Raw genomic sequence first — 21,499 nt, forward strand, 5'->3', positions numbered from 1 at the left:
TGCTCTGTCTCTCTCTGTCCCAAAAATAAATAAACGTTGGAAAAAAAAAAAAAAAACTTGCCCCAACCTAATCCCAGTCATGGTTCCAGTGAAACTTTATTTTGTGACTTTATTTGGTGACTGAGTTTGGGGACGTGCACCAAGACCAACATGGCGGGAGGCACCAGGGCACTGGACCTTGCTGTCCTAGGCTGAGGTCCTCACTGATAAAGTTCTTCACACCTGGGATCCTCAGTTTCAGAGAAACCTACTCCCCAGGCCAGTGGCTCTTTAACTTTTTTGAGTCATGTATCTGATGAAGTCTTTGGACCCTTCCCATAGAAAAATCCAGAGTTTTGAGTACAACTTCAGGGGCCCCATCAAGCCCGTAGGTCCTGAACCAGCAGCATCAATCAGCATCATCTGGAAGCCAGTGAGAAATGCACATTTATGGGCCTCTCCCTGAACAATTGCCTCAGAATCTCTGATGGTGGGGCCAGGAATCTCAGTTCTAAGCAGATGGCCCACCTGGCATGCGCAGTGAAGACTGAGAGGCACTGGTGTAGAGCTGGGGCCCTGGAGTGAGGCCCCCGGCTTTGAGTCCACCTGCCACTCGGTGTTGGAACTCAGAGAATGGTTATTAGCTCCCCCAAGCTGCAGCGTCCCCGTCCGAAAAGCGGCGGTATCGAAGGTACCGACTCACAGGGACCTTGTGGAATGGCGTGTGGTGAAACATGCAAAGTAATTAGCAGAGTGCCTGGTACCAACTATAAATATCACCTTAGTACTAGGTTTGATATAAAAAGAAAGGGTGAACTCAGGCTAAGAAACCCTCCAGCTTTAGATTCCCTCTAAGGATCCCTTCTAGCTTTACAGTTCGGCATTTAGCATTTAAATACCCTTTGCTAGTGTTCACATTATGTCATCCTTCCATTTAAACTAACTGAAATGAGCATCGCTGTGTTTTTTTCACGCGACCCCCTGTGCCCTGCGTGTTTTGGCCCCTCTGCCTGTGTTGACGAGGGTCCACAGGCCAGAGCCAGGTCTGTGCGGCCCAGGGGAGAGAGAATAGGAGGCCACAGTGGGAGTTTGCTGAGGCCAGGGCCCTGGAACTTTGGACGCATAAATCATGATTAGGCCTCCCGTGTGCTCCGACCAAGAACCTAGAATCTGCAGAACTGCCTGTCCTGATTAATAGGCCCCTGAGCTTGCTGGCTTCTGTGTGGACTTTGAAAAATTAAATGTTTGTAATGTAGTGTAATTCAAAAAGGCCTTGTCAGCTATAAATTCCAAGCATGGAATATTTAACATGTCTGATCACAGAGACTTGTTGGAAATGGCCAATGTCTCCTTTGTCTAGAAAGACTCACTTTGTTCAGAGGTGGACGTGCGTTTCCTCGTTTTCTATATTGTTGCTTGTCCCTGTACGTTGACAGAGGGGCGTGGATCCTCCGGGCCTCCCCACGATGGCTTTTGCGTCTTCCCTAAATTAGGCATCCGGTGGGCAGCGTACGAACTAACTCTTCGGGGAGGCTAGCACACCTCATCTTGAGAGCCAAGGATGCGTTTGTGAGCAGTGGAGCCCAGCGTGCAAAACTGATCAACTGTTAGGACTCAAATCTTAAAAGGGAGTGGAAAAAAGCTTAAGGAATTTCACAGAGGCCTAGTTCAGAATAATTAGGTTTCCCAGTGATGAAGTTTACATCTGGTTTGGGAGCATGAGGAAGCCATGTTGGAATGTGTACATTATGGTAAATACACTATTAAGTGTTACATATTGACTTGAGTGTGACAAATATAATAGTAATAATACCAAGCAGTATCCATGAATGGCTCACAGTTACAGAGCCTTTTCCCATAAGTTAGTAAGTTATTTCATTTGACCCCATGACAGTGGCAGCTTGTAAGGTACATGTTATTTTACTGATGGAGAGATGATGTTCCAGGCAGTCAAGTGACTTGCAGAAAAAAAACAACAGCAACAAGAAGAAAAAACCACTTGGCCACTAAGCAGTGTCTTGATTTCTTATTCCAAATCCAGATCGTTTATACATAGCAACAGACCACCCCTAAATATTACCCTATGGCCCCCATAATTCAACAAAAATGGGTGGAAAGATCAATTGCTTCGTGTTCAAAGCCTGTCTGCAGTTCTCAACGGTCATAGAAAATAGTGGTTCTTGAGCTTTTCTCTGAGCCACAGACCCATTAGGCAGCCTGAAGCCAATGGATCCCATCTCACAATCACTTAAAATAAATAAGTAAAATACACAGAAGAGGGAACCAATTATGCTCAAATACAGTTGTCAAAATATTTTAAACACATAAATTTGGGAATATAGTCATAGATGCTTTTTCCTTTTTTTATTAAGGCATCGAAGGACAAGCATTGGGTCGGCTTGCTACCTTGATGTCTGAGTGGCGACAAACATAAACGTTGCGGCAGAATAGCTACGACAATTATAAGGGAATACAAAAATACCTGACTTCAGTCAAAGTCACAGGTCCTGCTGGGGCTGCTGAGATGTGTTGGCTGCTCTCATGGCAGAAGGAGAGCCTTGGTTTCACGTCAGTGAGAGCTTAGTGGGAAAAAACAGATGCCTTTTGCCTGTCCCTGAATCCCCCTGGGCCCATGGGTGCCAGGTTAAGCATTTCTGATACCAACGGTCCCCCGGAGAAACTTTCTGGTCACCGCAGCTTGAACCAGCCCAGTAGAAACTGTCAAACGTTAATGAGAAGTATGTGTGCTGAGTTGCTGCTTCGTTTCTGGGCCTTAATCAGAGCCCTTTGTAAAGGGCAGGTGACACAGGTCTCTTTAGATGACCCGCTTTAACGAAGGGAGGTGAGTACACCTTTCTGAGACAGCACCGTATCGATCCTAGAGCAACTAAAAGATGGTAGGAGGTTATAGTTAGTCCCGGGAAAGAGCTGTTCACTTCCTAGGCTGCTCTGTTTGACTTGGTTGCATTGACTTCTAAATGGGTCTCCTCTCCACGTTCATCTCTTTCCCACTATGCATCTCTTTCCAAAGTCGAGAGTTCATCTCGACTTTCCAACTATGCAAAATGAATGTGTCATTAGGCTGGGGGTTGCAGACTCAGGTGCCCCTGGGGCCGTGCAAGGCACATGCATAGACATGGGGAGGGTTATCCACGGGAAGCTGGACATCCACCATCCACCATCCACTGAGGGATGCTCAGTCCCTGCAGGGAGGAGAGTTCAGTTTTACTGAATATTGTGACTTTACAGGATAAGCAGGAAATTGGGATTTTTAGTTTGAAAGCTATTGCAACAAATTCAGTTTTAAAAAAGGTTGCAGGCCAATCAAAAATTATGCCAGTCATTTGCCACTCCTGGTTTAGGTAAAAACTTACAACAGACACGCATATTGTATACTTTGGTATTTAGGTTTTTTTTTTTTTTTTTTTTGATTTTTCAGTGCCATGTGTATATAGGAAGCAAACTTTTAGTTTATATAACACTCCTATTTGGAGATAACCACAAAGAAGCACTTTGCTGTTTTCTTTAATTAGACTGTTTGGCATTATTCACAGTAGTGAAGCAACCCAAGTGTCCACTAACAATGAATAGATAAACAAAATGCTATGTGTGTATACAGTGGAATATTATTCAGCCTTGAAAAGGATGGAAATTCTGACACATGGCCCAGCATGGATGAACCTCAAAGACCTTGTGCTAAATGAAATAAGCCAGTCACAAAAAGGCAAATATATATGATTCCACTTATGTGAAGTATCTAGAGTAGTCAAACATATAGAAACATCAAATAGAATGGTGGTTGCCAGAGGCTGGGAGAGGAGTGAATGGGTACAGAGTTTCAGTTTTGGAAGATGAAAAATTCCGAGATTGGTTGCACACCAATGAAAACATACTTAACACTACTGAACTGCACACTTAAAAGTGGTTAAGATGGGGCACTTGGGTGGCTCGGTTGAACATTCGACTCTGGATTTCAGCTCAGGCCATGATCCCAGGGTCATAGGATCAAGCCCTTCGTCGGGCTCTGTCCTGATCATGGAGCCTTCTCTCTCTCTCTCTCCCTCTCTCTCTCTCTCTCAAAAATTAAAAAAAAATTTGTAATCGGTTAAGATGGTAAGTTTATGTGTATTTTACCACAATTAAACATTTTCTAGAGTTATATTGTTTAACAACAATAAGAGGCAGAATCACAGGAAGGAACGAACATCAGAACGAATGTTGTGTGGGTCATATCAGAATTTGTCAATTTAAAGCAATGAAGCAATGAAGGCGGCATCTTACGGGGCTTTAAAACTGAATAGAAATAAAATATAAAATATATGACAGCACACAAAAGGCGAGGCAGGCAAATAGGGTTAAACTGTTGTACAGTTCTTATGTTTTCAGGAAGTGGTACAAGTGCTAGTTTAAGGTAAACTATAGTAAGTTCAGGATTCATGTTATAATCACGGAATTGATAATGTAGGAAATTATAAACAAAAAGATGGTAGGTAGGGGGTTGTCTGGCTGGCTCAGTCAGAAGAGCATGTGACTCTTGGGGCGCCTGGGTGGCGCAGTCGGTTAAGCGTCCAACTTCAGCCAGGTCACGATCTCGTGGTCCGGGAGTTCGAGCCCCGCATCAGGCTCTGGGCTGATGGCTCAGAGCCTGGAGCCTGTTTCCGATTCTGTGTCTCCCTCTCTCTCTGCCCCTCCCCTGTTCATGCTCTGTCTCTCTCTGTCCCAAAAATAAATAAACGTTGAAAAAAAAAAATTAAAAAAAAAAAAGAAGAGCATGTGACTCTTGATCCGAGGGTCATGAGTTTGAGCCCCAAGTTGGGTACAGAGATTACTAAAAAAATAAATACACTTGAAAAGAAAGATGATAGGTAGGAACAGTGCAATAATGATTCCATTTATATGAAATCAGAGATAGACAAAACAGAGGTCAGAATTGTGGGTTACCTTTTGGAAAGGTGGGGTCAGTATTGTGTGGGGCTTATGCAAACCTTCTGGAGTGCTGGCCAACATCTATATATGTCTCAATATGGGTAGTAGTTACACAGGTGTTTATAGAGAAAATTACTTGGACAGTACACCTAAAATTTGTAGATTTACTTATGTAAGTTTTACTTCAAAACAGAAAACAATTAATTTTTTTTTAAAAATTTAACTAATACCGTAAGACAAGAGTCAGCAGGCAAGCTACATAGCCCTGTGAAAGGTTTTTTAATGACTCACAAGCTAAGAAGGGTTTTACATTTTTAAATGGTTGGGAAAAAATCTACAAAGGAATAATATCTCATGACATGTGAAAATTATATGTAAATTATAAGTTTTATTGGAACAACAAAAAAAGGTATATTGTTTACGATGTAATTTCTTTGTTTCTCAGCTAACACTACTCGAATATTCCAAGGGACCAGAATTGTTAAAACAGGAGTGGTAAGTAGCAAACGGTAATTGCTTTGTTCTGGCTGGTTGTTAACTCGCATGCAGTTAAAACTGTGACCACGAGGTGGCAGTAGGATGTTGTTAAACTGCTCTTGAAGAGGTGAAAATACAGAAAAAAATCACATTTCTCCCTCTTTATAATTCAATGTGTTATGAAAAGAAGCTTGGCGATAGTTAAAGCAGTTGTGTTGTACTGTATAGTTCCTATCAAGGTAAAAACTCTCCATATTTTAAATTATTTATAATCTATGGGATCGTACAAAGTAAGAGTGCAAATGATTGCAGAAGGTCTGTTCCAAGCCCTTCGTTGAACATATGCTAAAATTCAGAGGTTGTCATTTCCCCAGAGTTACGTGGATTTGCAAGTTTCTGGAGCCTCGATTAATATCTAAGCTTTCCCATTCCTAGTGTAACTAACAATCATAATATTAATCACAGTGTTGGTAATAACAGTAGTAGTCTAAAATTTACTAGCATTCCCTGGGTTTTAGATGATTTTATTATTTTATTTACTGCTTGCAGCATCCCATAAGACTAGTGTTACTACTGTTTCCATTTTACAGAGGAAACTGAGGCTTAGTGAGTTAAAACAATGTGCTCAGCATCACCCAGACAAGAGTTTGTCAACTCAAGCCCAGACCATCTGACCTCTATGTCCTGGATGCTTTGTCTTATGTGGCATTTAGCATTAGAAACGAACATGTGCTAACATTGGCCTTCCTTAGACTACAAAGTTTCCCAAGTGAAATATGGTGACGACGTTAAAGAACCAAAGTGGCTCTGGCTGTATTGTTTTGAACTATATAAGTGAGGGGATGGCATTCTGGATGCTGTATACCGGGTTATAAGAACGAAAACCGGTAACTTAGAGCAACATCTCTTGTTTTTCCAAGATACCATTATCTGCTTCTCACACAGAAGCCCCAGTTTAGGATGGTGGGAAGAATGCGTTGAGGCTTGAACACAGGCGGCCCTGCCTCTAGCCCTTAACATCTCTGTACCTTGGTTTCCTGACCTGTAAAATGGGGAGATGATCCTGTGCGCCTCATGTACCTGGGCGTAGAGGTCCCCATGGATAGACCCAGAGACTCCGGAAGTGGCAGCGGCTATAAGCCCTGCCGGGGCCCACAGGGAAGACGCAGGGCTATAAGCCACTTCCCAGAGCGTGCAGGGTTGAGCGTGGCTCCTCCCGCTGCGGACGTGGACAGCCACGTGCCCTTTCTGTCCATCCGCTTCCTCACTTTGAGACGGAGGAACCAGACCCTGGAGGGCTTTTCTAGACCTGGTTGCTGTGTGTTCTCCATGAGAGCCAGTGATACATATGAAAAAGCAGGGACTCCTGCCTCTGGCAGGGTCAGCCCAGGATCATGTGACCATCTGATGTTGCTGATTTATTACTTAGCGGATATTGGTCTTTACCCCAACTTTAATGGTACTTACTTTTCTTTTTTTCTTTTCTTTTCTTTTTTTTTTTTTGCCACTCACTGAGCTTCTTCCTAAGCAAAAGTGGTGAAGAGTTGGTTTGATACGCTAGTTGAATTTTTTAATGCGCTCAAAGTGATTGTAAAACTGTTGAGACCGGAGGTGGTCATGTGACCATGGACCACCTCATGTCAGCCTTGGTACCACAAAAACCTACTGAGGGTCATAAGCAGGGCCTTTTTCCCCATCCTGATGACTGACATGGCTCTGCTTTCTCTTCTGTCCCTTCCCCTGACCTCCCCGGGTGATCCTTTGAAGCCCACAGCGTCTCCTGCCTCTTCGGCCGACATGGCCCCCATCAGCTCGGGGTCCTCTACGTGGACGTCGTCCGGCATCCCCTTCTCATTTGTCTCCATGGCGACCGGGATGGGCCCCTCCTCCAGCGGCAGCCAGGCCACCGTGGCCTCGGTGGTCACCAGCACGCTCCTGGCGGGCCTGGGGTTCAGCGGTGGTGGCATCCCGTCCTTCCCCAGCACCGTGTGGCCCACGCGCCTGCCCACGGCCGCCTCTGCCAGCAAGCAGGCCAGCAGGCCCGTCCTAGCCACCACAGAGGCCTTGGCCTCCCCGGGCCCCGACGGCGACTCGGCGCCCACCAGGGACAGCGAGGGTGCGGAGGAAGGGGAAAAGGATGAGGAGAGCGAGAGCGAGGACGGAGAGCGGGAGCATGAGGAGGAGGGGGAGAAGGACTCCGAGAAGAAAAAGAGCGGGGTGACCCACGCCACCCAGGAACGGAGCCAGGACGAGCCCACCCCCACCCCCTCGTCTCCCGACAGGACTGCGGAGGCCGGTGGGCGTCAGACTCTGCCTGGGCACGGGCGAGACCACACTGCCGTCCCTACAGCCCGGCCCGATGATGGGAGGGATGCCCTCCCGGGCCTGGACCCCGGCTCGGTCACCTCCACCCAAGTGCCCGCCACAGTCACAGAGGAGCGTTTCGAAGGGAGTGATCCTGGGAGGCCCCAGATGCCATCGAAAAAGCCTATGTCCCGAGGGGACAGATTTTCCGAGGATAGCAAATTTATCACTGTCAATCCAGGTAAGTGGCCCGGTCCTCCTGTGAGGCTCCGTGCTGCCGTGAGCAGTCTCCCCCTTTAAGAAAAACCGGGATAGGGAACTTCATGTTCCTGGAAGTATATGTGTCCCTGGCGTAAGAGACGTGTGTGTGCCTGTATCTGTCTGTCTCTCTTGCTCTCTGGTTTGTTCTAATAAGAAGACTTTCTCACTTATTGTTGCTCGAGGAAGTCTTGCCTTGATGTTTGTTTGTTGGTAAAATCCACTTACCTCAGGGTACCTCCGAGGACTTGGACACAGTGAAGTAAATGAATTAAAAAAGACATTGATCTTAAGTTTATTCATTGAGATTTCACTCTTTTTCTTTTCTTAAGTTAATCTTGAGAGAGAGAGAGAGAGCATGAGTGGGGAAGGGGCAGAAGGAGAGGGAGAGAGAATCCCCCAAGCAGACTCTGCACTATTAGAGTGGAGCCCCTTGTGACGCTCAGACCCATGAACCACGAAATCATGACCTGAGCCGAAATCAGGAGTCGGATGCTTAACCAACTGAGCCACCCAGGAGCCCCTCTTTAAGATTTCATTCTTTTATTTTTTTTAATGTTTATTTTTGCAAGAGAGAGAGACAGACAGAGTACAAATGGGAGAGGGGGAGAGAGAGAAGGAGACACAGAATTGGAAGCAGGTTCTAGGCTTTGAGCTATCACAGCACAGAGCCCAATGTGGGGCTTGAAGTCACAGGCTGTGAGATCATGACCTGAGCTGAAGTCAGACGCTTAACCAACTGAGCCACCCAGGCGCCCCAAGATTTCATTCTTTTTTTTAAAAAAAAAAATTTTTTTAACGTTTATTTATTTTTGAGACAGAGAGAGACAGAGCATGAACGGGGGAGGGGCAGAGAGAGAGAGGGAGACACAGAATCTGAAACAGGCTCCAGGCTCTGAGCTGTCAGCCCAGAGCCCGACGCAGGGCTTGAACTCATGAACCGCGAGATCATGACCTGAGCCAAAGTCGGACGCTTAACCGACTGAGCCACCCAGGCGCCCCAAGATTTCTTTCTGTATTCACTTAGCGCCTGTGTTTATGGACCGACTGTTTGGTGCCAGGCCCTGGGTGGGTGCGAACCGAGGTAAGCACAGCCTCTGCCTCTTGAGGCTCACTGTATAAAGGACTCCGCGACGATGGCACTCAGCTAGAGTGCCCACGGGGAAGCGAGGAAGCAGGGTGTCAACACAGCAAGCAAGCAGGTCCGCTAGCTAGCCAGGAAACTGCCAACTAAAATTGGAGTCTGTGAAACGGTCATAGAGGGAATAAACAGGGTGCCGTTGAAGAGAATCATGAGGAGGTCAGGGACCTCTCTTAACTAAGATAGGCCCTGCTGGGGAAGTGACATTCACGTCGAAACCAAAAGCCTGAGACCCTCCAGCGTGCAGCAGGCTGCTAATAGCTCACCGTCCGAGCCCGGAGATTAGGGCTCTCTGTCCCAGAGCCCTGTTTGCTGCATGAATCACCCAGCTCATGGATGGTGAGAGCAGGGCATGGTTGGTGTGGCCTCCGCCGTGAGGCAACGGTCCCCGTCATCCTGACCAGTGAGATGTGCTGCTCTCTCCAACGCTCAGAGCCTAACGAACCATCCTGTTCGTCTCTGCGAGGCAGCCGTGAGCATGAGGGGTTGTTATTGTTGTGAGGGGTTTTCTTAATAAGAAATTCTTCTTTTTGCCAGACTACAAGATGTTTAGCAACAATTTTTTTTGCATCTAAGCTGTTGTGGAGTTATAAGAGTGCAAAAAAAAAAAAGCAACTGGTAAATATTTATTTGCTTTTGCACTTGTAAACATTAAAATTCATCTAAAGCTGAGATCTCGTATGTTAAGATACAACTTAGAATAAATTTTCATGTTTTGAATTACGTTCCTCCTTAAAGCTGGTATGGACTCGTTTTTTGAAGTTTGGGTTTCCTATGGGTGTTGCTCAGTTTGTCTTGATTTTAGGGAAAGGTACAGAGTAGCCTTCCGTGGAGTTGAGTGAAGGAAATACTGGGCCACTTATAAAGCCGTTTGAAGCCATTCCAACATGAATCATGACATTCCCTCTAGGAATGGCTGTGAAACAGAATTTCTTGCATTTGAAGATATTAAAGAAATATTTATGGAGTACCCGCTGTGTTCTGGGCACTGCACGAAGCATTGGGAATAGAACACAGATCCAGGCGGGCTTCTGTTCTCCAGGGGTTTATGTTTTAGTGGAGAAGCTTGAGAATATTGCAAGGAAGAAATGCATAACTTCAAATAGTGCCAGAGTTGGGGGGGCGGGCAGTACGGCATCGAGTGTTCAAGGGATGACATTAGTGGAGAGACCCAAGCGGTGAGGAGGTAGCCATGCGGAGATCCGTCAGAGAGCATTCTAGGCTGCAGGAGTAGCCGGTCTAGAGACCCAAAGTGGGGATTCATTTAGAGCAGTTTAAGAGCTATCCGCAGGCCAGTGGGGAGAGTTGGGAGGAGGGATGACGGATGAGTTCACAGATGGGCAGAGCTCAGGCCAGGAGGGGGGCTCATCGTCCGTGCTGAGGGTTTGATTCTAGCTGAAATGGAAGACCGGTGATGGATTTCAGTGGAGATCCCCTCATCTGATTAACCTTTTGCAAAGACCACTCTGGCCTCTTTGTGGAGATTGCACAGGGAAGGTGAGAGCGGACACGAGAAGCCCGGTTGGGAGGTGATGGCAGGGGTGGCTTGGACCAATGGGGTTTCTCCAAAGACCAGTGGTGGACCTTGTTGAAAACGGATTTTCAAACTTGAGCAGCTCCGCCTGGGGACTGAAGGCTCCAACAAAGGAGTATTCTCAGTGTGCTCCTCTTGAACATGTCTTTGCCCACCTTCTGATCAAGGTGACTGTTGAGAGCTTAGGCTGGGAGTGTTTACAGCTCAGAAGACTGGAGAGCAGTGGGGACCTGGGGCACGTTCCAGGTGAGTGGAACTGAGTCAGATTCCAGCTAAAGGGACGAGAAACAGATGGTGAGCACTGTGCGTTTCCAGCCCCAGGGCTGGCGTGTGTGGGTCCCCAGCTTCCGCCATCAGTGTCCACGTGTGCAGTGGCAGAGTGGCTTTTGGAGGCTCGTCACCCTAGTAGTGTGTACCCCATATTCGCTCTGGCTCCTCAGGCGGTCTTTGCTCAGTGTTCTCGTCTGGAAGGTGGGGATAACAGGAGCTCTCGGTGCAGACAGGTGCAGATAAATGAAGTGACTCTTGCTGTCAGTCATAAGGAAGGAGGAGCTGTCTATAATTCAAAGGCCACAAAATCACAATGGTGACTCTGAGGAGGCCCCGTGCAGGTCTTTCTTTTGTAATCATCCCTGGACATTAAGGAGCAGGCCAAGACTGTGGTCCCCAATTAGCTGGCATTCAAACTGGCCTCCAGGATCTCTGCCTCTGCCCCCAAACTGGTAAAACCAGAGTGACTCCCTCCCCAGTTCCCTTCAGCGGGAAGGTTCATGTCTCAAAGCCTTGCGGGCCACAGGTCTCCGTCGAAACTTCTCAACCCGGCCAGGTAGCACAAAAGCAGCCAAAGACAATATGTAAGTGAGCAGATGTGGTTGAGTTCCAACAAAACTGTTTACAAAAACAGACCCAACGGACCTGGGTTGATATGCGAGGCAGCATTTGCCAACCCCTGGTTTAAGAAGAAATATGTGAGGGGCACCTAGGTGGCTCAGTCGGTTGAGTGTCCGACTTTGGCTCAGGTCATGATCTCACGGTTTGTGGGTTCAAGCCCTGCGTCGGGCTCTGTGCTGACAGCTCAGGACCTGGAGCCTATTTTGGATTCTGTGTCTACCTCTCTCTCTGCCCCTCCCCCCCTCAAAAATAAATAAACATGAAAAAATTTTTAAAAAGATATTTGTTTACAAACTAGAAGAGTTTTTAGGAACTGAACAGAACTCAGGTTCCTGAGTTTGAGCCCCACATCGGGCTCTGTGCTGTTAGTGCAGAGCCTATGGGGAATTCTCTGTCCCCGTCTCGCTCAAAAATAAATAAAACATTAAAAAAATTTTTTGGGGCGCCTGGGTGGCGCAGTCGGTTGAGCGTCCGACTTCAGCCAGGTCACGATCTCGCGGTCCGGGAGTTCGAGCCCCGTGTCAGGCTCTGGGCTGATGGCTCAGAGCCTGGAGCCTGTTTCCGATTCTGTGTCTCCCTCTCTCTCTGCCCCTCCCCCGTTCATGCTCTCTCTCTCTCTGTCCCAAAAATAAATAAACGTTGAAAAAAAAATTTAAAAAAATAAATAAATAAATAAATAAAACATTAAAAAAAATTTTTAAAAGAAGAAATATACGTGTGCTTGTTGGTTAATGAAGGCTTTGAGTGACTTGAGGGTAAAACCCACGACCCCACATCAGCCTGTGATCCCCAAGACCTTCCTTTGCTTCCAGCCGTCCCAGCCTTTCCCTGTCTGCCTCCTCCAGTGTGGCATTTACTCTTTATTTATTTATTTTTACTGTTTATTTATTTATTTTTAAAGAAAGAGAGAGCTTGTGGGGGGAGGGAGGGATAGAGAGAGAGCATCCTAAGCAGACCGTGCGCTGTCCGTGCAGAGCTGGATGAGGGGCTCGAACTCACCAACCCTGAGATCACGACCTGAGCAGAAATCAAGAGTAGGATGCTTGACTGACTGAGCCACTTAGGCATCCCCAAGGCATTTGCTCTTTAGATAAAGTCACCATCATCTTCATGTTAGTTCTGACTTATTTCAAAGGCTTTGCATGTACATTTGTTTAAATTGGTCTCATATTTTCTTCTTAGTAAAGTAAAAGCAAGTACTTTAGTCTCTTGGACATAAGCATTAATGTTTAAAGTTACAGACTATGTTGTATTTTGACCAACATCTCCAAAAGGCTTTTTTAAAATTCCTCTGATGTTCAATAACCTCTTTTTAAGTCCTGTGACTGCTACAGCTTTGGTACTGACTCACAAGGAAGGAGAAGAGGGGAGTCCTTCTGTGGAAGAAGTGGCAAAGTCAGACAACTGTGGAAGTCAGACAGGTGTTATCAGTGAGAGGAGAGGACCAGGTGGTGGACATTAGGGAGCAGTAAGGACCACAGCAAATCGAGAGCACGTGTCCTTTCTAAAGAAGGCCGCCTCACTCAGTTCCCGCTGGTGGTAGCCCCTGAGGCTGCCTCATGAGCCAAAACTCCCAGTCTTTGTGCAGAATCTCCCAGGTTTTAAGTGAGTTCCAATTTTTAAAACATCTTCACGTTTTTCTTCCTTTCTTGTTTTTGTTTTCACTGAGGCCAAATGAAACCCATGCCTGGGCCGGGTACTTGGCCTCTACTTGCAGAGTTGATTGCTATAGTTACCGCTGCCCTGGAGGCCCACCCAAAGGATTAGAAGCCTCAGTGCAGCCACTCTGTTTGCTGACCTCTGTGGGTGTGAAAGCCCTTGATGGGTTGCGTGCTGCATGGAAATCCAACATGGCGCCTCTCTCGGGAGCCACAGCCAGGTTGCGGTGGAGGCACCCCCAGTAACCATTTGATGCGATGAAATGTGTGCGGTACGGCGTGCCCTAGCAGGAGCATTTCAGGGTGGGCATGGTTGATGAAGTGATCGTTTAGTGCTAGGGTTTTCCATTTTCCTTTCCTTGAATCAGGGAAAGTCCTTTTTCAGACTGTTCCTGCTCAGAACCCCAGTGTGTCAACACTCAATCACTGAAAGCTCACCGCTGCCTCCTCTGCTCCAGCCCTGAGCCAGGCGCTAAAAGGGTGGTCCGGTTCAGGGGTCAGCATTCCACAGTCTCCAGACCAGAGCTGGACCGTGCTGTCCTTACCACCTTTGGCCAGTGAGGAAACCGAGGCTCAGAAGCCTAAGGAACGTGCCCAGGCAACACAGCACGTGATGAGATGGAGCTCGGACACAGGCCCTGACTCCCAGATCCAGGGGAACCCACCTCAAGTTGTGCTCCCTTCCTTCTGGCTTTGGACTTATCCTGAGTGGGCAACACAAGATGATTTCAGATGAAATTTTGATTACTAAGTGAATTATTGAATGTGTGCTTTAGAAAAAATACTAGTTTTCTGTTGATGGCAGAGGTTCTCAACCATCAAGGATTTGATCCCCCCTTCTTCCCGAAAGCATTTGGCCATATCTGGAAACATTTCTGGTTGTCACACCTAGGGAGGGGGCTGCTCCTGACATCTAGTTGGGCAGAAGACAGGGATGCTGTTGAACATCCTACACTAACACAGACTCACCCCTCACCACAGAGAACTACCTGGTCCCAAATGTTCAGCAGTGCTGGGGTCGAGAAACTGATTTATCCTCTTAATACAAAGTTTCCTTTTCAAAGTATACTTGAGGAAAGAAATAATTAAGGACAAAAATAAGTACTAGGAAGGGCTCGTGAAGATAGGGCAGAAATCATGTGTGTGATACCCAGCCGTAGTATACGGAGGTCGAGGGAGCAGAGGATGTAACACAACTATATTAAAAAAAAAAATTATGGCGGCACTTGTATGGACTCTTGTATGGACTCTCCAAAGCAATCTGCAGCCAGGGCTAGCTTTCTTGGTCAGGCTTCTTTCTTCGGAGGTGTTTTCTAGATCATCTTGATCACACCTGTTCTTGGCTATCACCTTCCTAGGAGTGTCCCAGGAAATTAGCTTGGAGTGGCTTCAAGGGGTTTACTCAGTGCTGCTGTGGTTTCGTCGACTCCCACAAAGTGTCTGGGCCCTTCGATGTTGGTGTTCCCCACTGAGGGATCTTTGAACTAGGACAGATTATGTATCTCTTGGTGTGGGAAACGAGAATGGGTGGGTTTCCAAAGAGACTGGAGTTGGGAATTCAGGTTGTAGGGGGTGGTGTCTTTGACAAGGTAGGGTGTACAGCCTGTGTCCCAGCTGACGGCAGAGGCACATGATGTTGGCAACAAAGCGTCTATGGCGATGGTTTGGAAGATCAGGACCAGCCCGTGTATAGGGCTTGGAATTAAATTGGGATTTATCAAACACCCTCAATTTTCCAACACCTAATTGAAATAGACATGACAGACTATTGTTTGATTGTTTGTGATGAAAGGAGCTCTCTGTGAGGGGGTAAGGAGTGCTTATTCACAAGAACTCCGGGTGGTAATATAAATGGAAATACATGATGCGCTAATCTAGCTCAAGCATGGTAATAGGAACACAGAGCCAGGGCCCCTTGCAGGAGAATATGTGTGTTTGTAACTGACAGTCATGTCTTTGCAGCCATGGTGTAGATGATGTCAGGGCTCAAGAAGAATAAAGACAAATTTTGTAACCCCGTAAAAAACCAGCCACCTTTTCACTTCACATCTGCTTGGCTACCATCAAAAAAAAACAAAACAGAAAATAACAAAATGTTGGCGAAGACATAGAGAATTTGGAATGCTTGTGCACTGTTGGTGGGAATGTAAAATGGGACAGCCGCTGTAGAAAACAATATGGTGGTTCCTAAAAGAATTACAAATAGAACTTACCATGTGATCCAGCGAACCCACTGCCGGGTATATACCCAAAAGAATTGAAAGCAGGGTCTCAAAGAGATATGTATACATTCCTGCTCATTGCAGCATTTTCGCAGTAGCCAAGGGATGCCCATTTGGGTTGTTACCCAAACAAATGAATGGATGAATAAAACGTGGTATCTACATACAATGGAATGTTATTCAACCTCAACAAGGAAGGGCATTCTGATTCTTGTCACAATGTACGTGAGCCTTGAGGACATTATGCTAAATGAAATAAGCCAGGCACAAAAAGACAAATACATGATCTCACTTGCGCGAAGTGCCTACAGTCAGTCAAAGTCATAGAGACGGAGAAGGAAAGACAGACACCAAAGGCTGGGGAATGGGGGGGTGGGGGTGGGAAGTTGTTGTTTAATGGGTATTGAGTTTCCATTTTGCTGATGAAAAACAGATTCCGGAGGTTGGTTGCACAACAGTGCGAATGTACTTGACATTGCTGAACTGTACTCTTAGAAATGGTTAAGATGGTAAATTTTATGTTTCATTTTTTTTTTATCATAGATTTTTTCTTAAGCGTCTGAATTCACAAATGTGGGTGGTTTTTAATGAGTGGTGTTACCCAGAGCAAACGTAGTCAAGTCGCCCACAGTTGAACCAGGCTGAATTATGAGTGTGCCGTTTGTCCTTCTCTTGACCTTTCCTAAATGGTGAAAGAGTCCCACTTTCCCGTACTCCTAATGGCGGTCCTTGGATCCAAGCTCATTGTCATCTTGACAGCGTAGGGGTTTTGTCCTGCTGCAGAGGGTGAGCGCTAACCGTGGGGTAGGAAGCGCTTCACATGGGTCCGTCTGATGTATCACTGCCTGTAGCATTTATAGTACATTGTACTCCGTTTTTATTTGCTTCTACTGGGATGGGAGCCAAGCCAGTAAAAGGCAAACAGCATTAATTCAGTGATGACATATGCCACTGAAAACTGTTTTTCTTTTCTTTTTTTTTTTTTTAATTTTTTTAAAAAGCAGAATGGAGGCACTTTACTCAGATTCTCCTGGATGCTGAAATAAAACCTGAGGGGAGAGAGGGATACGGGGAGGTCATTAATCCTTGCCTCGCTCTTGTGAATGCTCAGAGAGGGTTAGTTTGCATCTTGCTCTAAGTTTTATCTGGAAGGCATTTCAGAAGCAGGCTCCTTCTCCTGGCCTCCGTCTTCTTACCTTCCTGGCAGCCCTTTATCTGCACGTTGCAGCCATGGCGCTGCAGGGACAGGTGGGTGTAAGTTGTGACCCCCGTCCCATTTCTTCCTGGTACACATGCGCCAGCAAGATGCGGCTCTGGAAAGAGGATGGGAAAGGTCCAAGGTCACCGGGGGGGGGGGGGGGGGGCGCGGCCTCCATTGTACAGTTGGAGCCAAAGCCTGGTCAGTTTCGAATGGGTTGAAAAATAAAATCTCTTCGGAAATAAATCTTGAATTGGGAAAGGGGCCTTGTACGAAACAGCTTCTTCCCTTGAGCCAGGTTCGTGATTGTCAAATCCTGGTCAGGAGTTTCTTACACCATAATTCTTGCGTTTGATGATGAGGCCCTTTAAAATTACCCGAGTCCGTGTTGTTCTGCTCTTCCTCGGGTCAGAGTGCCCCCCTGCAGCCTGAAATTAGGCTGGCTAGAGTGAGCTGGCAGCAGGGGCAGGGGTGAGGGCGGCAGGTCTGGTGTGTGACATGAGGGAGCAGTGAGGACTGTGGCAAACTCGTGACACATGCCCTGTCTGGAAAAAGAGTGTTCTGCTCACTTCCAGCTGACGTTTGCCGTGTGGGGATTCAGGCCTGTGCTGCCAACCTTAAACACTTCTGGTAGGAGCTTCCATTGTTGATTTTTTTTTTCATGCGAACCGAATCGCTTATTCAATGTTGGCAGCAAACTCAGTCCAATAATAATCAGTGGGGGAGGGGCGCCAAGCCAGGCCCACGGATGGGCTGTGGGTTCACACAACCCGTGGCAGGCAGGGATCGAAGGCCGGTTCTGCTGGGAACACCGGCCCTTCTGGATAAATCAGAGATAGAGGTGAGCAGAAAGAAGCTCCATGAGCCCCAAAAGGGGCTGGACTCCTTCTGGCGTCAGGATTTGAGCATCGGGGAGGGGGCACGCTCTCCAGGATTGGGGCAGCCAAGTTCGGCTCGGCCCTTTCAGTAGGCAGCTGGGCCACGAGTGCAGCACTGAAGGAAGGTGAGCTGCTCCCAGCCTCGGGGAGGGTCTGATTTTACCCCATCGGCAGCACTGGTGCTGGGTTTCATAGAAAGGAAGAGAAGAATGACTGTTCCCTGGAGGATGTCTCCTCTGTGACCGGTCAGGCCCGCTTCAGGAGCATGGGACCTGGGCAGGCACACAAAGCCCTGTGCTCAGAAGGCCCTGTACTTGCCCTCACCCTCCCCCGCCCCCATCTTGAAACTCCTTAATAAGTTTCAATCAGGAACCCCCCTCCCGATTTCATCTTGCATCTGGCTCTGTCAATTAGCTAGCCATAATTTGCATCATCTGCTTCACATTGGTTTATCTCATTTAATCCTGGGAAGTCCTCTGAGAGGTGAATGAGCATTATCATGTCTCCCTTTGATAGGGGAGGGACCCGAGGCTCAGAGACGGGCAGTCACTTATCCAAATTCACACAGCTAGAAAGGCCTGAGCCAGAATTTGTAATCAGGTCTGCCTGACTCTGAAATGGAGGATGTTTGTTGGTTGTGCCGAAATTTCATAGTATGTTCCAGTCTCTGGGGGCTGTAGCGTGGGGAAGATTGTCAGGGGACTGAAGAAGCCACGGGAGCAAGAGAGTGTGTATCCAGCCCAGGCAGCATGTTATATGTGCCTGGTAGTTTCTGGTAGTTCACTGTGTTGTTAGACTTTGTCCTCCGAGGGCCACGGGTTGAGTCAGGCAGCGGGACAGGCGTTTCTCCCGAAGGACAGCAAGAAGTGTCGTGCGGTCGTATCTCAGGGCAAACTTTGAGGTTGTGCCTTCTCACAGGCAGCCTCTTGTGTGATTGCCACTTAGGCTTTCAGATATGACGTGGGGATCACATGCTGCAGACACCCAGGGAGCCCTCAGTATCTGCGTGGTGCTGCTGGGGTGTTGAGGAAGGAGAGGATAGGGACAGTGATGACGATAATCCCGCCGATAACATCAACGAGGTGCTGATGGCTGCCAGGCAACCTTCTAAGTGTTCTGTATGCACTAGTTCACATAATCCTCACGCTCCGCAGCATAGTAGGCAATATTCTCTCCATTCACAGATGAGGAAACTGATGCACAGAGAGGTTAAGTCACGTGCCCAGAGTTGCACAGCTGGTAGGAGACAGAGCTTCACTGCTGTTCTTCCACGTACAGATGGCAGTCAGCCCTCCCTTTGGGGACCTTCTAGTAATGAGAAGAGCAGTTATAACGGGAGTGTGGCGTGTGCAGTAAGAGAAGTGCATGATGAAGGTGTTGGTGAGAACGACGGTAGGTGCACAGCATTGCTCAATGCCAGGCACACTCCTAGGCGTTCTGTGTGTATCTTCCCAATGAATGTTGCACCCCGCCCCATGAAGCAGGGTTATTTTAGCCCTTTTCATAGATGAAGAACTCCAGGCCTGAAATGATTCAGGTTATTGGTTAGAAGTCACATAGTGGCGCCTGGGTGGCTCAGTCAGTTGAGCATCCGACTCTTGATGTAGGCTCAGGTGGTGATCCCAGGGTGTGGGATGGAGACCTGTGCTTGGAATTCTCTCTCTCTCTCTCTCTCTCTCTCTCTCTCTCTCTCTCTCTCTCTCTCATTCCCTCTGCTCCTCCTCCACTCACGTGTGCATTCTTTCTCTCTCTCTGAAATTAAAAAAAAAAAAAAAAAAGGTCACATAGAAAGTAGCAGAGCCAGGATTTGAACCTGTGATCTCAAACTCTGTTCTGCCTTCCAGAGATAGCACAGACTGAGGGCCTGGGGAGGCCTCATGGAGAAGGTAGTCCCTGAGCCCAGATTTAGGGAGCAATGGGAGCTTCTGGGGGCAGAGGGGGAACGGCATTCCTGGCAGTGGGAAGGCAAGGCAGGGACAAAGGTGGAAAGGTGGGACTGTGGCCCAGCATGGTCCCTGGTTGGATGGGTGCTCCTGGAGCACAGTGGTGGGGAGCAGCAGGAGGTCATGGGTGGGCAGGAAGGCCATGGTGTCCCTGAGAGCAGTGAGGAATTCCTGAGGACAGGGCACACGGTTTCACATGGTTGTGTGCACATGGGATGAAATTCCGGGCTCCTGGTACCACGAGGACAAAGCAATCCCGTAAATAGGACAATCAAGTCAACTTTATCATGCCTCTCATGGCAGTCCAACAGCACTTGTATTTTTGCCTGGCCTTTAGAGGAGAGACCTGGACAAATCCAGCTGCTGTCAGGACGGCATTGTCTTAGAGGTCTCTCACCCGGCAAGGTGTTGCGAATGAGGGTCACTTCCCCACCCCCTCGAACAAAATTCTCACGCAAGCACTATGAGATGTCAGAGGAATGACTCAGCCGTGAAAGCGGAGATTGAGCCTCGCTCGGCCCCAGGCCGGCTGTGACTTCAAGACCCCTACTCTGCAGACCTCCATTCTCTCCTCTGGCAAGACTTTTCTGAGATTTGAGGCTCCCCAACAGCATGATGCAAACTTGCCCTCTCACTTTGTGGGGGATGAGGGAGGGACAGACACAGCCACCAACACATGAGATTTCTGGGGCAACGGGATATGCCATTGACCCTCACAGCTAGACCAGGACTTAGAAGGCTGAGAAATTCTGGGGTGGCCATTGTTTACTGGTTTTAGGTTGGCAGAGATGCCCCAGAGCTGGTGTTTCCAATGACTGTTGGAACTGGAATGGGTGTCGCAGTGACAGACGGGCGTGAGGGGCTGTTTCGGCCCAGCATCCTTTTCAGTGTCTCAGGATGAACAGGACCTGGTGTTAGCATTTGGCCTCCTCCCCTGCCTGCCTACCTTGTAGTAGTAGCCCAGGCAAAGGGTACTTTTTTGTCAAGAGGCACAGAGAGAAATAAGATATTGGGGGTTCACCCGGTTTGCACAGGCCTCCCAGGGAGGATACTGAATTCACTTGGACACGTGGCCTGTAATGCAACCCTCCCACCACGTTTTCCACGAACAGGACCTTCCGGTTTTTAAGATACTCCCGGCCATCAGCCAGATAATTGCCTGGCTGGGCTGCCCCCTGCTGTAGCCCAGCAAAATTCTTCTCGTTTGTGACTGTGGTTCTTTCAGCCTCACCAGAGCTTTGCTATTAAAGCTTTATGTCCAGGGAGGGGTGGCACATAGGATCTTTGTAAGCCTCAGCTCACAACCCTGCTTCCAATCCTCTTGGGACTAGAACCTGTTCCTAATTCAGCATATAGGGCCTGGCTGATGTGGCCTCTGCCTCTCTATTTTGGTTCCCCTCGTTCTCATGCTCTCGGTCCAGAACACACTTCTCCCCCTGGGCTCAGCCTGGCTAACTCCCCTTCACCCTTCAGGTGTCCGTGTCAAGGAGCCCCCTCCAGAATCCCAAAGACAGGACAGCTCCTCCCCTGTTCAGACCCCCTGGGCTCTCCTTAGCATCACATCCATTTTATCCTAATTACATGTTCTTATGTCTGCTTCTCCGCCTTTATGTGATGCCTGCCCCACGGCGCTGGGCTGTTTTCATCTGACACCCTGCTGTGTCTCCATCCCCTAGGACCACGTCTGGCATGCACTAGGGACTTGGCAAATAGCTATCTATTTGAACTGTGGAGCGAGGGGTCAAGAGAAATGGGCTGGCACAGTGAGGAAGATACTTTACAAACCGTGAAGTGCCGTGTTACGGTTTTTCATCACAGTGCGCCTCACCTGCCTGCCTCTGTCTTCTTACCTGTGAGCTGGCATCAGGCTGGCCCTGCGTGTTGACAGGCCCGTGCGGGAAACAAAAGAGGGGACCAAAGTAAACCAGAGGAAGCCAGTGAAAAGCTCGCTAACATGCGTCTTCATTACTCAGGAGACTTGCCTCTTTATAAATCTGGTCCCAGGGCCAATTCCTTCTTTCCTGGGCAGCCCACCTTCTATGACTTGGAAACCCAGCCTGATGAGCCCTGCATTTAAGCCACCCTGCAGA

The 21,499-nt window shown here is 47.9% G+C and overlaps 1 protein-coding gene across 4 annotated transcripts in view; it reads left to right on the forward strand.

Annotated features, from left to right (window-relative positions):
- Positions 1-21,499, forward strand: part of PTPRG (protein tyrosine phosphatase receptor type G) — a 717,269-nt gene that overhangs the window by 609,332 nt on the left and 86,438 nt on the right. For all 4 annotated transcript variants that reach the window (XM_043587811.1, XM_043587813.1, XM_043587812.1 and 1 more), the window contains exons 11-12: positions 5,351-5,400; positions 7,150-7,927. In XM_043587811.1, the coding sequence (XP_043443746.1) occupies positions 5,351-5,400; positions 7,150-7,927 (828 nt within the window). The remainder of the gene's footprint in view (positions 1-5,350; positions 5,401-7,149; positions 7,928-21,499) is intronic.

This window comes from Prionailurus bengalensis, chromosome A2, assembly GCF_016509475.1.
Source record: "Prionailurus bengalensis isolate Pbe53 chromosome A2, Fcat_Pben_1.1_paternal_pri, whole genome shotgun sequence".
NCBI lineage: Eukaryota > Metazoa > Chordata > Mammalia > Carnivora > Felidae > Prionailurus > Prionailurus bengalensis.